This window comes from Aspergillus pseudodeflectus (genome assembly GCF_044049435.1).
Source record: "Aspergillus pseudodeflectus strain CBS 756.74 chromosome Unknown BJX68scaffold_3, whole genome shotgun sequence".
NCBI classification, from domain to species: domain Eukaryota; kingdom Fungi; phylum Ascomycota; class Eurotiomycetes; order Eurotiales; family Aspergillaceae; genus Aspergillus; species Aspergillus pseudodeflectus.
In genome coordinates this window covers 1,136,311-1,151,859 of record NW_027263779.1, presented here as the reverse complement: position 1 = coordinate 1,151,859, position 15,549 = coordinate 1,136,311, and the positions used below count along the sequence as shown (strand labels likewise).

At 53.8% G+C, this 15,549-nt stretch overlaps 6 protein-coding genes across 6 annotated transcripts; 4 read left to right on the top strand and 2 right to left on the bottom strand.

Annotated features, from left to right (window-relative positions):
- Nucleotides 1-41: 41 nt before the first annotated feature.
- On the bottom strand, nucleotides 42-1,671 carry BJX68DRAFT_252461 (putative MFS multidrug transporter; the record flags this gene model as incomplete). The annotated part of the gene is made up of 5 exons (XM_071042572.1): nucleotides 42-115; nucleotides 175-348; nucleotides 414-1,214; nucleotides 1,275-1,520; nucleotides 1,566-1,671. The coding sequence occupies 5 exons, from the start codon at nucleotides 1,669-1,671 to the stop codon at nucleotides 42-44; spliced, it is 1,401 nt and encodes a 466-aa protein (XP_070904551.1).
- A 794-nt stretch (nucleotides 1,672-2,465) lies between these two features.
- On the top strand, nucleotides 2,466-5,178 carry BJX68DRAFT_252460 (uncharacterized protein; the record flags this gene model as incomplete). Its single annotated transcript, XM_071042571.1, has 3 exons — nucleotides 2,466-2,966; nucleotides 3,020-3,772; nucleotides 4,315-5,178. 3 exons carry the CDS (start codon nucleotides 2,466-2,468, stop codon nucleotides 5,176-5,178), a joined length of 2,118 nt encoding a protein of 705 aa, XP_070904550.1.
- A 192-nt stretch (nucleotides 5,179-5,370) lies between these two features.
- On the top strand, nucleotides 5,371-8,121 carry BJX68DRAFT_226579 (bifunctional hydroxyethylthiazole kinase/thiamine-phosphate diphosphorylase). Its single transcript, XM_071038530.1, has 7 exons — nucleotides 5,371-5,510; nucleotides 5,579-5,755; nucleotides 5,803-5,938; nucleotides 5,992-6,405; nucleotides 6,471-6,847; nucleotides 6,912-7,012; nucleotides 7,117-8,121. The coding sequence occupies exons 1-7, from the start codon at nucleotides 5,411-5,413 to the stop codon at nucleotides 7,372-7,374; spliced, it is 1,563 nt and encodes a 520-aa protein (XP_070904549.1). The 5' UTR covers nucleotides 5,371-5,410; the 3' UTR covers nucleotides 7,375-8,121.
- Nucleotides 8,122-8,474: 353 nt separating this feature from the next.
- On the top strand, nucleotides 8,475-9,191 carry BJX68DRAFT_262038 (uncharacterized protein; the record flags this gene model as incomplete). Its single annotated transcript, XM_071044343.1, has 1 exon — nucleotides 8,475-9,191. One exon carries the CDS (start codon nucleotides 8,475-8,477, stop codon nucleotides 9,189-9,191), a length of 717 nt encoding a protein of 238 aa, XP_070904548.1.
- A 1,891-nt stretch (nucleotides 9,192-11,082) lies between these two features.
- On the bottom strand, nucleotides 11,083-12,838 carry BJX68DRAFT_117194 (GNAT family N-acetyltransferase). Its single transcript, XM_071036041.1, has 2 exons — nucleotides 11,832-12,838; nucleotides 11,083-11,776 (listed from the first exon to the last, which is right to left on the bottom strand). Exons 1-2 carry the CDS (start codon nucleotides 12,810-12,812, stop codon nucleotides 11,405-11,407), a joined length of 1,353 nt encoding a protein of 450 aa, XP_070904547.1. The 5' UTR covers nucleotides 12,813-12,838; the 3' UTR covers nucleotides 11,083-11,404.
- Nucleotides 12,839-13,307: 469 nt separating this feature from the next.
- sidH (enoyl-CoA hydratase/isomerase family protein) lies at nucleotides 13,308-14,499 on the top strand. The gene is made up of 2 exons (XM_071038529.1): nucleotides 13,308-13,731; nucleotides 13,835-14,499. The coding sequence occupies exons 1-2, from the start codon at nucleotides 13,503-13,505 to the stop codon at nucleotides 14,419-14,421; spliced, it is 816 nt and encodes a 271-aa protein (XP_070904546.1). The 5' UTR covers nucleotides 13,308-13,502; the 3' UTR covers nucleotides 14,422-14,499.
- Nucleotides 14,500-15,549: the final 1,050 nt, after the last annotated feature.

Here is a 15,549-nt window from a genome sequence, read left to right as displayed (position 1 = left end):
ATGCATACATATACACTAAACACTACTCCTCTCCCAGTCAGCTACTGGCCAACACGCTGGGAGCGAGAGTCAAGAAAAAGCAAAGCGATAACGCTCGCAATGCCGCAGATTATAGCTTTCGCAGTTTAGTAACTAGATAATACGAGCGAACATCAGGGAGAACGCGTAACTCACCAAGAGCACATTGCAACTCAAAGTAGCCTAACCGCTCGACCACTACTCCAGCCAGAAGAGGCCCAGACAACAGGCCGGCCGCCCAGACCATGCTCGTAAGGGCAATGGCACGCGAGTAGCCGCCGTTGGGGCCAAAGATACCTGGCTGGCGCTCTTCTAGTAGGTCGATTGTTTCTGCGCGTTGACACGGTCAGTGTTGAAAAGCAGACAGTGAACTACCATAGTGGCAGGTAGCTTACCAGTTGCCTCCATCATTCCGACACCGTTCAAAAGACACGTCAAGCAGCCCAACGTAACCATCGCGCAAGAGTAAATTATTTTGCCTCGGCCTTCCCCATTGGCCCATGGGAACCGCTGATCGCCAGGAGCGCCTAAGAGAAAGAGGAAGGGAACAATGCTCAGGAGTCCAATGGATGTTGGTGTTCGTGACCCGTAGCGATCTTTGAGCCATCCTACTGCTGGCCCGAGTATCATCCTTGGCCCTTGTATTGATGCCAACAGCAGTCCGACAGGTAGCGCACCCCAGTTGAATACGCTCCGCACGTGCACTGCGAGTGTTGACTCGAAGCAGGCGATCAGAAGAGCGAAAACGTAGTAGCAGACGAGTCCGGTGCTGAATCGGGGCTGGCGGAGGAGACACGAGTAGAAGCGCCAGCCTTGAATTTCCTCAGATATCGCGGAACACGAGTCACTGCCGTTGTCTGACGTGGTTTCTGGGAGGAGAGGGTCATCCTCCCGCGCCTCCTGGTCGTCGACGTGTGGTGAAGTCTGTTTCTCCACCATCAGGAGTCGCAGGATCATGTCGATGACGAGAAACCCGACCGCGCCAGCCCAAGCGAACCAATATCCCCCGATGCTGAACAGAATGCCCGCCAAAACTGGACCAGCAATCGTTCCAGCCGCTGTGAGAGCGGAGGTTAGCCCAGTGATCTTGCCCATGTGTTCGGATCCGATATTCTCCGTCATGGTCGCCATTCCGACGATCCACAGCCCGTTGCTAACGGTGCATTGGAAAGCGCGGCCGATCAATAGCCATGGCACTAGAATCGTGTTTTATCAGCTCCAGGCATTGGTTATTCTCTGGAAAGAATCAGACATACACGTTCTAGCAAGCGACAGGGAGGCGACGCTCATCAATGCCAGCACGAGCAGGCCCAGCAAAAGCGATTTCTTGGATGAGACCGCGTCCGCAATGGTTCCGATGAAAGGACTCGAAACGACGGTGATGAATGCTCCCTCGGCCAGAAATATGGAAGTATATCTTTGGGTGAGCGACGCGTCGAGGCCAATGCGCTGCTCCAAGACGGTCGGCAGCAGAGGCACCATGAATGCGAAAAGCAGCTCATCTGCTACGCGATCAGAAGAATACCAGAATAGCTTTGTCAACGTACCTGTAAATACTGCCAAGGACAATGTGGTAATGATAAAGGTATCTGATGACCGCCAGCGACGACCCCATGGGGCAATCGGCTTGCCTTGAATTGAAGATAAAAACATTGCCCACTCTCAGGGTGCATCTGTGGAGAATGAGATGCAAAATCAGAACATTCTGCAGTGGGTGTTTTTAAAACGCACGGACCGTGGTGCCTGCAGCATTCCCCGAAGGAAGGGGCGGCGGCGAAGGCACTGACTGGGCAGGGTTGAAGGATCCTTCGGAGGAAAAGCGCATGGGCAGGCTGCAGCGGTTTGTGCGAGGGAAACCCAGCTTTCAAGGTGCTGCAGGCAACATCCTGTTTTGCAGTTTTGCAGGGCCAGGGTGACGGTGTGACCGAGTCTGCATGAACCACGAAGCTGAACGATTCCTGTCGAATGGCCGAGAATCATGGCAGATCAGACCGGGTTTGACTGGCCTGCAAGGGTTCGTCCGTGTCAGGGATCGACAAACCCGTGCAGGAATCGGCGCTACTAAAGCCTGCAGGCTGTTTCCTCCAGAGCACAAGAGGCGATTGGCTGGACGTGTCACTGCGTCACTGCGTCAGCCAGCCCGGCCTGCACAAGGTTCAGCTGCGCCGACATTCCCGGAACAATAACAATGCCATTCCAAGATGATATGGGCGGGGAGCATAAAAGGGAGGGGTATTGTTGGGGAAGGACCGACCTCGAGAACAACTTCACCTCTCGCTTGGAACCTCTCTGACCGTCGACAACCCTCTTACCACTGACTGTATCATTACCGGATAGCTGCAGTCGAGTGCATTTAATCCTGCATCGTCATCTTTTCTTCAAGAGTACCGTCATAGCACGAAGAACGCCGTTCTTCCCCCAGCCAGGCTGCTATCCATCCATTCATCATGAACGGGACGACAAAGATCGCAAAAGCCACATCAAATGGCCACCTCAATCACGACGAGCCACCGCTAGATCACGACCTCCACAATGGCTGGGGCACACTTTACTCCGCCAACGCGATCAAGAATGACGACCGCACCCGCCTCGTCTGGGAGGACTACGCCAAAAACCCCGCCCGAGTCGAAGGCCAGTACCACAAGCTCCTCAACGAGTATACCACGCGGTTCGCCTCGTTCTTCGGCGGCTACTGGCCGATCACCTTCCACGCGCATGTCAGCGACGTCCTCATCCCCACCACCCTCGCCAGCCTTATCCTCAACACTGCATCGACGTGTCCGTTGGTCGTCGAGGATCCGAAATTGTCGCCGTTACTCAAGGATGACCCGGAGCCAGAAAAGGTGCACCAATTTGTAAGGGACATGTTAGGATGGACGGATGTGCATATTTCGGCACCCAAGCTGGCGACCGTGCAGGGGATTTATGGCTGTGCGTTTGGACCGCTGGTATGGTCTTCCCCAACTCTGTATGAAAAAATGTTCTGACGAGCAAATAACAGGCACATTCGTCGGAAGAATGGGAGTACCAAATCATCGGAGCTGGTCCTGCTCCATTTTCAATAACCCGGGACGACTTTTCTTCAGAGGACACATTACTCGAGAAGCTGCACACCGCCAAAGAGCAAGGCTGTGTCACGGTGATTTGCGATCTCGTCAACGCCTCGGATGGATCGATCTTTCCACCAGAGTACTATCGCATGCTCCGCATCTGCTGCGCCAAAGCACGAATCTTCCTCCTCGTCGACGAAGCAATGACAGCCATCCGCTGCGGCGCGCCCTGGGTCTGTCAGAGACCCGAATACTCCGAAAACCCAGACCTGCAACCCGACCTGATTGCTTTCGGCAAGGGCATGGGCGTGAGCGGGATTGCGATCAATTTCAACGGCATGATGATGCGGCACCTCGACTACACCAAGCGAGAGCAGATCCTCCAGACAATTCGATTCTGGCGATCGATGGTCACCCGACCCATTGCAATTCCAGTGCTGCTCGAAGCGATGGCAATTGTAAACGTAGCCGAGGCGGAGGACTGGCCAGCAAGAAGCGAGAAGATCGGCCGTGCCTTTCGCGAGTTTATCCTGCGCCACGCGGGCGGCGAGGGACAGGGGAAGGAGATCGTCCGAGGCATTGGTGCGTTCATTGCTGTTGATCGCGAGTTTTCGAAGCGGTTCCGTGTCATGGCGGCGTTTCGGCGGAAGAGTTCGTGGGCGCGCTGGCTGCCAAAGCTTGACACTCCGGCTTTCGTTGACTCTGTCGAGATTGAGAGGTACCTCCTTGGCCCTGATGCCAAGGAACTTCGACGGGCGCTATCGAGTGAAGCGGAAGAGCAGGGGACGACGCCACTGTGGTGTTGTATATGTGGTATCGATGCTGCGGTTGTGGATGATTGGTGTAGGACGTGTTTTCTGGGATACTGCGGGACTGAAGATTGTAAGAAGGGATTTGAGGGTCATAGATGTCTGTAGACTACCGTTTGCTAGTACTAGTACACTAGCAGGGGCGCAGGTGCTTCTTAATCTAGGGTGGCGCCTGCCTCGGTAGCAGGACACGGTTTTCCAGTCGATTCCGGGTAGGATAAAGTCAACCCATTTCGACATGATTGGTTAACAACTGCAGCCGAAAACTATAAGAACGAGCCTTTCGCAACTTGGGGTTCTTGTCAAACGACACCCTCTCACCACAGCCCACGATGAAGCGCATCCTATTCCTGGCTACCGTCCCACTCGACATCATCGAGAAATATGTTTCCATCGACGACTGGTCGAACGCGATGCTGCCCGCGCGCCTCAAAGAGCTGGGCGCGTCCGTGACCATCAAACGCTGGCTCGACGAAGACATCGTTGACGCGATTCTGAATCACGACGGGGTGAATTTCCTCTGGGCCGAAGACTACATCCGCCACCCAAATGAATTCGCGCAGTTCCTCGACAAGGCCGAGCAAGCAATAAAGGAAGTTGCGTCTCATAATGCCAAAGTTCCACGCGTGCTAAACAACATCCCGCTAGTCCGGTGGAACATGGACAAGAAATATCTCCTCGACATGCAAAAGGCCGGCTTCGACATCCCCGTGACGGAGGTCGTCGACGCGGAGAAATTCCCTACGGCTTCGGCGCTGCATGAACGTCTCCTGCGTTTTCAACCGTCTGGCTCTATTGTGCTCAAGCCGTCTATTTCGGCCTCGTCGACAAACACTCATCTCGTTGCTGATGTGGCATCATTATCCGCGGAGGATATGGCGTACCTGGATGGTTGCACAAAAGGACGTCTTGACAGTTTGTTGCTGATTCAACGGTTTGAGCCTGCGATTGCGACGGGCGAGTATTCGTTTGTCTTTATTGGCGACAGGCTCTGTAATGTCGCGTTGAAGACACCAAAAAACGGCGAGTTTCGATGTCAGGCTTCATTTGGTGGACGCATCAGCCAGGTGGCTATTGAGGAAATTGACTCCGGAACTTTGAGTGCTGTCAACGCGATCTTTGAGACACTCAGGAAATGGTTTGGCGAGGGACCAGCAGGGGACATTGCATACATGCGCATCGATGGACTGGTGAGTACTGATCGGCCGTTTGTGTTGATGGAGATTGAGGCGATTGAGCCGGAGTTGGCCCTTGAGATGGGGGGTTTGGAGGAGATGCTTTCTATTCTGATGGATGAATGATCCTGGTCATGGCGCTCAGTACAGTATAATCAGATATCCCTCCACTGCTGGATCGCCCTCGAAGCTCAGTATACTGTAGAGAGAGAAAATCTCGGCAGTTGTCCGACGCGGGGCTCCCGAATCCGCCCCGGAAATACATTGTTCCCCTAAATCGCAGCGCGGGGCAGAGCGAAACAGGTTTAGTGCTCTGCATCTGCACCGTGACACCCTCAGATCACACTGAATCGCCAAAATGAAGCTCGATCTCTCCGTCTACCTGGTCACAGACTCGACGCCTGCCATCCTCCGGGATCGTGATCTGTGCGTCGTGGTGGAAGAGGCTCTCAAGGGCGGTATGGCTGATTCTACCCCGCTTCCCTCACCGGCGATCCGAGCCTTTCGCTGACCCCTCGTTACGCAGGTGTAACTGTTGTCCAGTACCGGGACAAGAAGAGTGATACGGGCGCTCAGATTGAGATTGCCCGTAGGCTTCATCAAATCACGCAGGCGTATGGAGTGCCGTTGATTATCAATGACCGTGTCGATGTCGCCCTTGCGGTTGGCGCTGAGGGTGTTCATCTCGGGCAGGATGATATGTGTATGCATCCCACAGTTCTTAGTGACCATTGTCACTAACTCTCGCAGTGATTTCCGAAGCAAAGAAGCTCCTGCCAAAGGATGCGATCATCGGAATCAGCGCTTCATCCATTGAAGAGGCCCAGGCCGCCGTTGCGGCTGGCGCGGACTATCTTGGGATAGGAACCATGTTTGCGACGCCTACGTAAGGATAGACATGACCGAGCATGCTCAATGAGGCTGACATTGGCGCTCCAGGAAAACCAACACCAAGTCGATCATCGGCACCACCGGCACACAGGCTATCCTCGAAGCCATTGCCGATTCAGGCAGTTCGGTGGGAACGGTGTGCATTGGTGGAATCAACGCCTCCAACGTCCAACGCGTTCTGTATCAGTCGGAGTCCCCCCGCAAGCGCCTGGACGGTGCTGCAATCGTTAGTGCGATCATGGCGGCCGAAGACCCGAAAGCCGCCGCGGCGAACCTCGCTCAACTCATCGCCACTCCTCCGCCCTTCGTCCGGAACCTGGACGCCAGCGCTTCCTCTGATACAGCCACGCTGGTCGAGAGCGTACCTGGTATCGTGCAGAAACTGGTCCAGGTCCACCCGCTTGTGCACAACATGATCAACTTTGTCGTCGCGAACTTTGTTGCAAACGTCACCCTTGCTATGTGAGTCGACCTTCTCTGCTTCTAACCAAACCGTATCACATCTAAGACCCGGCTAACACAACCAGCGGCGCATCCCCAATCATGTCCCCCTATGGCGACGAAGCAACAGACCTCTGCCAATTCGACGGCGCCCTAGTGATAAACATGGGCACGCTGACCGCACAGAGCCCACCGGAGTACCTCAAAGCAATTCAAGCCTACAACCAGCGCGGGAACCCCGTGGTCTACGACCCCGTCGGTGCCGGTGCAACGGGGATCCGACGCGGCGTCGTCAAGCAGCTCATGGCGGGCGGATACTTTGACCTCATCAAGGGTAACGAGGGAGAGATCCGGCAGGTTGCGGGGAGTAGTTCGGTGCAGCAGCGTGGTGTCGACAGTGGGCCCAGTGCATTGGATGCAAAGGCAAAAGCGAGGCTGGCGAGGGATCTTGCGCGGAGGGAGCGTACGTCACCATACTGCATCCCACAATGTGTCCAAATGGAACAGTTGCACTGACTACCCTCTAGGAAACATCGTCCTGCTTACCGGCGCGGTCGACTACCTTAGCGACGGCAACCGCGTCGTCGCCGTCGAAAACGGCCACAAGTTCCTTGGCCAGGTTACCGGGGTATGTACCCCCCCACCCTCCCTCCAATCCGTTCGATTCCATTCCTATGCGCTGCACTGCATCCTTCCTGATATGTGCATGGCTAACCTATATACCCAAATCAGACCGGCTGCGCCCTAGGCACCGTATCAGGCTGCTTCCTCGCAACGCACCCAACCGACAAATTCCTCGCCGTTCTCTCCGCACTACTCATGTACGAGATCGCGGCTGAAAACGCAGCGGCCAAGGAATATGTCCGCGGCCCGGGAAGCTTTGCGACTGCGTTCATCGACGAGCTCTATGCTATTCGCGAGGCGGCGTTGAAGGGCAATGATGGGTGGTTTGTTGGACGGGCGAAGGTTTCGGAGGTTTCGCTGGAGTAAGAGGTAGCCATAGAGGTGTGATCATGTTGGTGGTGGGGTTGCTTGGATGGTGGACCGGGTCTTGAGGCTCTCCTTCTATAGGAAAGGTCTGTATATAGCCCGTTGACCCCTTTTTGCTTGTCGGGAGCACCCTGGTACTCGAAGCCGTTTCTTCGTGGCTGTGATTACCTCTTATTAGCATAGAACTGCGGTCAAAAATCGATAGTTGATTCTGCTATGGCTTGATTGATCAAAACGTAGCGTACCGCAGACGCAACGTCCCAGCGTGGATATCCCCTCACATTACATGCACAATCTGCCGTACAAGAATCCAGCCATCAGCCTCATCAGCGATATCCTTCTCCCAGGGGTTTGTACCCAAGGGCAACCAGTCCCTTGCGAGTACGAAGCAGTTCAAGCAATGGTTTAAGCTCAGCATCGTTCCAGATGTCGGTTCGAATAGGAAAGGTGTCAACGGCCCCAGCCCAGTAGATACCGGTCTTTGAGATGCGAGCATTGTGGTTGTGAAAGCACTTTGTTGAAACCATGCGCGATAACAGATCCATAAACCGCGCCACACGCTCATGGTGGTATCTGGCGAGAGACGGCATCCCTGGCTACGTCCCTTGGGATATACTCTTGTCAAACTTCACACTAACATGCAACCATCTCCATGCCCTGTATTCCGACAACATCCACTCTACCTGGTATCAGGCCGGAAGAGGAAGTATAAAGCCTTTGAGGACGCCGAGATTACTGTGAATCATCTTCATGAAATGTACATCTTGATGATGGCCTTGTGGAGACCAAGATTGACACGACTGAAAATCTTTTTCCTATATCGCGATAGTAGATGCGAAACTCCTAGCGAATACGAGACCAACTGAGCACCCCAAAGCCCGCGACCTGACAACTTCACGGGCTCATCACCTCTTTCCCCAGGGAACTAAGAATCTCCCTCCCCTATCCACACTGTGACCTTCTCGCCCCTGCAGTTCACTCGCTTCGTCATCTGAACAGTCGTAAGTATGCGAAGTAATCTCAAATGAACATTCCATTTCATTCATGCTCTAACACCAAGTTAGCAGTTTCTAGGGCCGTCTTTCCACCCCAGGCTAGAAATGAGTACTAGCTTTGACCTCTGTGAGCGAATTACTCCAGCCGTTCATGACCGGCGTGAGACCTGGAAATTTATTCGCGATTTCGCTTCCCACTGGGTGACGCCGTTAGAAGAGTCTGGTGGATACAGCGAATCGGTCATATCAGCAGCCGAGGAGCGGCTCGGAATTCCCCTTCCCGCAGCATTCAAGGAGGCATACGCACTCTTTGGTTGCCGTTCCGACCTTACTCGCAATTCAGAGTATTTGCTCGAACCTACAGCTCTATATCTCGACCACGACGCCTTGATATTTCGCCGCGAGAACCAAGGCGCTGCACTCTGGGGGATTCTGCTAGCAGACCTGCAGGACCCGGATCCTCCTGTGTATCACTGCTCGTGTATAGTGGAAAATGTCATGGACGAATGGGAACCATGGCTAGCACGATTCTCCCTAGCGTGTCTTGATCTTATCCTATGGGAATCGTTGTCTGACTCGACAATGCCGACTGAGTTTCGTGACAGCAAAGACGAGGACATTGCATTGATTGAACGACTCTATTCCGAGCTACCATCTTTCCAGGGAAGCCACAGCTACACCCCTTTTGGTGTGCGCTGGTTTACTGGGCCTGATCTGCTTCTTTGCGACACGGGCACTGATCTCAGAGTCCGAACGCGTACCCGAGAAGCACTATGGTCCATTCGCGAGACCCTCCCTGGAGATTGGTTGTATGAATTGTGACGACTGGTGCTGGAATCTCAAGTGAACATCGACCCGAGTGGCCTGACGGTGCAGGCAGACAACGTCTCGGTAGCTGACTAGGTCTTCTACACAAAGGTTACTTTGAACACTGTAATTACTTTCCTTCACTTATAGATCCCACACATGAGGGGGTTCCCGCCATCCCTGCGATGCGCTAGAAGTGACAGGGGTTGTATGTGCCTACCTAATACAACACTATCAGAAGTCGTATGGCATTTATCCAAGGATGTTAACCTAGAATCTCATACGTCTGGTTTTATGCTGGTAGAAATAATACCCTAACTCCAAATAATACGCGACCCTGAAAGCTAGATGGCAAAGATCTCCCCGACTCTTCCTTCGTCAAAAAGAACTGGCACCAACGAAACCCCGAAATCAAGTGCCCACATGCGTAATTGAAAACCCCAGACCCCGCCTTCTGGACGAGCAAAAGGGCACATTGTCATTCGGGCCGATGGACGCGGCGCAGGGCAGAGCCCCGGCGGACTCGACACAATGTTATGGGGGACAAGCGAAGCCTTCTTGGACGTCATCGAATGGTGCGTGGAGCAGGAATGGTCTTGGGGCAAGGTCGCCCTGTTGGGGATTAGTTACTATGCTGGAACGCAGTGGCGTGTTGCGGCCAGGAAGCCGAAACATCTTGCGGTGATTATCCCCTGGGAGGGGATGGGGGGATATTGTCTGATAAATTTATTTATGAGTGCCTACAGTATTCTATTTGTTTAAGGGATGCCTACTGACGAGGGTCTAGCGTTCTGGTAAAATGATGAGGTTCAACTCAACCAGTATGGGATGCCGCGTAGGGCAGCGCGCAACTGGGGCGACAGTACACGCGAAGGGGATCCTCGTGAGGAAGAGCTCCTACACAACCGGCGAGACCAGACGAAGGATACTGCTGATGCCATAGATGGCACAAGAGGTAGACACCTACCATTGACGATTTCAGACTTCCACAATCTCATCTCTGCCTGCGGCGCAAATACAAGCGTCCGGCTCGCAAATTTTCTTGAGGCAAAGGAGGTGGAATGCGGTAGCTCTTGGAATAGTATCTTGAGCAGCTGGCTGAGCTCGGGAGGGCGAAAAATAGTGGGAGGTGGGCGGGCCTTATTTCCACAGCCCACATAAAAAACACAGACTGTATTTGGATTTCGCAGTCACATAAAACACCAAATACCGGACTTACAAAAACAGACTCTCATTACCGCTGCATGACCCAAATACAAATACACCCCCTGTCGCACTCCCTTAACAAATGCAAAAAAGTCTTCTCTCAGACTTCCATCCACTCATTCGAGCCCAAGTGGATCTGCGAATTATCTGATCATCTGATTAGACAACGATCGTCGTGGTGCCATAGCATCACGCTCTTATTGGGTGTCTGGGACCCAGTGGAGTGGGGGAGCCCGACGTCTCCGACTTCGCACTTCGCTTGCGATGGATTTTTTCCTTTTTTTTTCTGTTCTTTTTTTTTGCCCTTGCGTCAAATAGCGCGGGAGGGCAGGTGTAGTTGCATGTGAATCTTCGAGGGGTCTTCACGGTAGTATTCAGGGCACAATTGGAGTGCAAATGAGGTTTTCGCTGATATCGAGGACATACATACGAGAAGCGCGTTGAGCACCACCGAGTCAATTGATATCGTCACTGCACCTTGGTTGGCGACAATGGAACATTTCAGAGATAATCCAGAGCTAAAAACGTAACAGAATTCTTGTCACCGAACTATCTGATTAGATTGATAGTGAGGGGCAGGTGGGTCCAGGAGACTTTTTGCGTGGGCACTGGGCTGGGCGGCTTGGCCTGAAGGATTTTGCAGATCGCTTCTTCGTCAGGAATCACAATCAGGATCTTGCCTTGCTGCCAGTGCAGGTAACTCGGTTGCGATTTCTGAATTTGCTGAGGAGGAGGTGGTTTCTTCTGGTTAGGGTGGGGGGAGGAGGTCTTTGGCTTGCAATTGACGTATGGCAACCTGCAGACATCTGTGCTCTCCCAACTTCCAACCCATGCTCAGTTGATCAAGTCTCTCCGCGGAAGCGAGCTACGATCCACTCCTTTGCAGTTACTGCAGTGCTCCACGCAGACAGTCGGAAACACTCGGGGCTTTCGCGTATTGAATATGTTCTTTCAGCTTCTAGATCCCATGCTTTTACCTCGGCAGATTTTTCCTCCCAAACTACATCGGTGTTGCTCGATCTTTACAACTTTGCATTCCACGCCGCCCGATCCGCACTCTCCAACGGCCGCTCCCTCCCATCCCAGAAAAGCGGACAGAGCTGGAACCACTTTTCGCGCGAACAATACACATGAACAGACCGTTTGTGGCCCAGGTCGACGTAGCTCTGGATCGTGAGGCCGTGCGCGTTTTCGTAGGAGAGGACGGTGGACCCCGTGGCCTTGGGCTCGCCGACGACGCACTGCGTGCGCGGCTCGTCGAGGAAGATGTAGTGGATGCAGCTGGACCACCAGGCGTTGACGCGCTCGGCGCCGCGCACGCTGGCTTCGCCGACGAGCGAGTGCCGGCCGCGGTCGTAGTCGCCGGCGTCGTAATGGGCGCCGTAGTGATCCTCCTATTGTGAATCCATGTCAGAAATGGGGATGAAGAGGATCGGCTGGGGGACGTACCTTTGCCCAGTAAATTTCATAATACGCAAACGCAAAATCGTCAAACCGCCCAAACAGGCAGAGAACATGCTTATCCTCATGCAGCCGCCGTAGATACTCCCGATGCTCGTCCAGCGTCCCCGTCTCATTCCACCCCTTCGCAACACGGGGGTCATTCTGCCAGCGGTTGAACCGCTTCAGATGCTCCTCATCCTGCCAATCGACAACCTGCAGCGAAAAGTGCTTATCCAGATGCGGGATATACCGACTATACACCAGCGAGCCCGGCGTCGGCTTCGCCGGCCGAATCGGGTGCCGCGCATAGATGCGCTCCTCGGGGAACTTCATCGAGAACTCGTAGTTCTTCGCCAGCGGCGGGTACTGGCTTCCCGAGCGGCGCAGCGCACCGTGGGTTCCCTGGTCGATTGCCCAGATTGGGCGCGGGCCAAAGGGGGATGCGGCGCCTTGCCAGAAGGAGGAGCGCAGGAGGACGAGGGTTTGGGTCGTTGTGGGCTTGTTCTCGTTTCCGAAGGGGAGGCGTGGCGTGGGGAATGCGACGGCGAGGCCGGTGCGGATGCACTCTTCGCGGACGATTTCGCTGCCGTTTCCATTGAGGTCGAGGCGCAGGGCCTCGTGCTGGGGGTGGGTGAGGAAGATTGCGTGGATGACGTTCCAGATTTGCGCGAGGGTTGGGGGCTCTGCGCTGGTCCATTGGAAGGTTGTTCCGGGGGCTCTTGTGCTGCGTGCCCAGGGGCTGTTGTCGTTGTCGGGGATCTTTTTCGAGGACTCATCGACGGCGATGTCTGTGTATGTCAAGGCGTCGGAGTGCAGGGGTTCTGGGACCTCTTGTCCGGGGACCTGCGTGTCGTGTAGTCGGAGCTGCAGCACTGGCGGGGTGGAATCGGAGACGACATGGATTTTGTATGTGGTGAGGTAAGGGTGAGGGAGCTTGACCCAGGGATAGGCTGGTTTTTCAGCAGAAGTAGACTGTAAAGAGGCCATTTTGAGGGTATTGAGAGGGATGAGGGGAGAAAAATGGACGAGCTTCAACAGCTCGAGGAGAATTGGGGTGGGGATGGCTATAAGACAGCAAACATCAAGAGTGGAGAACTGGCAGGCCGATTGTCGGTTCAGTACGAGTACAAATAAGCAGTCGAGGAATTTGCAATACTGCTGTCACAGTACCATTCGAATACCATGACAGTAACGGTTGTCTTGAATTATTATGCTACAATAAAGAGCTATACAATATTTAAACCAAGTTCGCCTAGTTTCGTGCTTGCTTCATACAAATAAGGAAGCAGGAACTGACCGGTTTAAAAATAAACCCATGATCGGATGTATGGGTGCCTGCTTAGATGCTTCTCTGCACATGTGCTTGCTTGGCTCACGTGACCCAGGCTCTACCGGAAAGGGGCAAGCTTCCTGGTACACAATAAGGAGTACGTACCTTCGGACCGACCAGACGTACGCGCGGGGTACGGTACCTTGAATTGTTCCAAACCCGCGGGCTGATCCGTCTGAAATCAATTGTCCAATTACAATACTCACCCACCCGTCTTCGGACCGATGATCACATACATAAAACTGCCTGCGCCTCTGAAATGCGCGGGCTGCTCCGCCTAGATTCCTCAGGTACTACTACTTCCTCTTACTGTAGTACATTTTTACACACTTCACAAAACAATAACAATGGCAAACACGCAACAACATCCGCCCGTCGAGGGCTGCCTGGTCTCATTCCCTACACCTGAGATTCTCCTCCTCACACTCAACAGGCCCGAGAAGCGCAATTCCATTTCGCGCGCCGTGAGCGCAGACATCATCCAGCTATGGAAATGGTTCGACGCGCAACCACACCTCCGAGTCGGTATCATCACCGGCACAGGTGAATCGTTTTGCGCAGGGGCAGATCTCAAAGGTATGTCGCCGAAGGATCGATCCATGGACCGACGACCGACGACCGACCCAGTCGGCACCACCACATCCTCGACGTCTTCTCTAACCTCTACTCTTTTGTTCAGAATGGAACGAGCTCAACGCCCGCGGCATCGAGAATAAAATGGACGCTCCCGGGATGGCCGGCCTCCCCCGGCGCCGCAGCACAAAGCCCATCATCGCCGCCGTGAACGGGTACTGCCTCGGCGGCGGGTTCGAGATGGCCGTCAACTGCGACATTGTCATCGCGAGCGAAAAGGCGGCCTTTGGACTCCCCGAAGTCCAGCGCGGTGTTGCTGCCGTCGCCGGCGCGCTCCCGCGGCTGGTCCGTCTACTGGGCAAGCAGCGTGCGGCGGAGATCGCGCTCACGGGGTTACCCTTCCCCGCGGCGCAGTTGGAGCGTTGGGGGCTGGTGAATCGTGTCGTGGAGCATGGGCGCTTGCTGGAGAGTGCGGTGGATACGGCGCGGGCGATTGCGTCGGGGAGTCCGGATAGTGTACGGGTGACGCTGGAGGGGTTGCATTATGGGTGGGAGATGGCGAGTGTTGAGGAGGGGACTGAGAAGGTGATTACCGAGTGGTATCCGAGGCTGATGGCTGGCGAGAATTTCCATGAGGGGGTCAGGGCGTTTGTCGAGAAGAGGAAGCCTGTATGGAAGGCGAGTAAGCTGTAATTGCATTACATGGTGATAATACCAGTACCAGTACAAGATACATGGTTAATTTCATCAACAATACTGTCACGCTGTCATGCGACTTGGAAGGAACGAGGGACCGCTTGGCTGACCTCCATAAGACCTCACTTCTCTCTCCAACAGACATCCTTTCATCATCGACTATATCGACACAGAATCAATTCAACTGAGCTTCATTCCATGATGCACCTTCAAGTGTCTTCTACAATACGTAAGCACTCTACTATTCAAGTCCCTTACTCTCCTCTCCTCTCTTTACCTGCTAAGCCAACCACTTCGGTCAAACGCTAATATTCCAAAGTCGAACGTGTCACTAAGAACTTACGAACAATAGAGCCTTAGAGTTGCTACTATGGACAAGTATGCCAGTTGGATTTCATGACCTGATAATGCTCTGCGTCATGGAGGGCGTCGTCTCCCTCCTGCCCGGCAGCCAACAAAGTGAGTGGTCTGGAGTAACGGAGCTGTCATATTGAGCCTCAACATGACTTTCATATCTTTGGTTAGCATGCAGGATATTAATCCCTGTCTGCCGTGTCAGACCGCAGCCCCTGAACGCGACAGTCTATCAGACTATCGACTTTGCGGAGTAACTAAACCCCGGAGGCTGAAGCTGCCACTGACACCTTTTCCCCGAATTGCTTAGCTTGTGTCTGGAATCAACCAGTCAATTGAGCTTTCTTCTTCGGAAAGCCGAATGATCGAAAATATATCCCCGCCTGGTCTCTGATTGGTCTAGCTATCCTTATCAATGTACCTTTGTGCGGGCTTTCTAATACTCCGATGACAGCTCGAGCAAGGGGCACCGGCAACGTGCCTCAGCAGAAATATCTGTTTTCTTGCCGATCGTTAGCATGTGTAGTTGGAGGTGGGTTTACTTTGGGTTATATTTCCCGGTGGTCCATCGACGTTTTGCCGTTTGTAGCGAACGCCGATATTCAGCTGGAGGGGCCGAATCCCCGTGCGGAGACATGTCAGGCAAATGGAAAAAAGCATGGCGAGACCGTTTGACAGACGCTAAGTTCAGAGCAACTATAAGATGCTGAGCTGTGGCCACACGCAATTGATGCCTCTTTTCCCTTCTTTTCGTCCTCACCTTGACCGCGG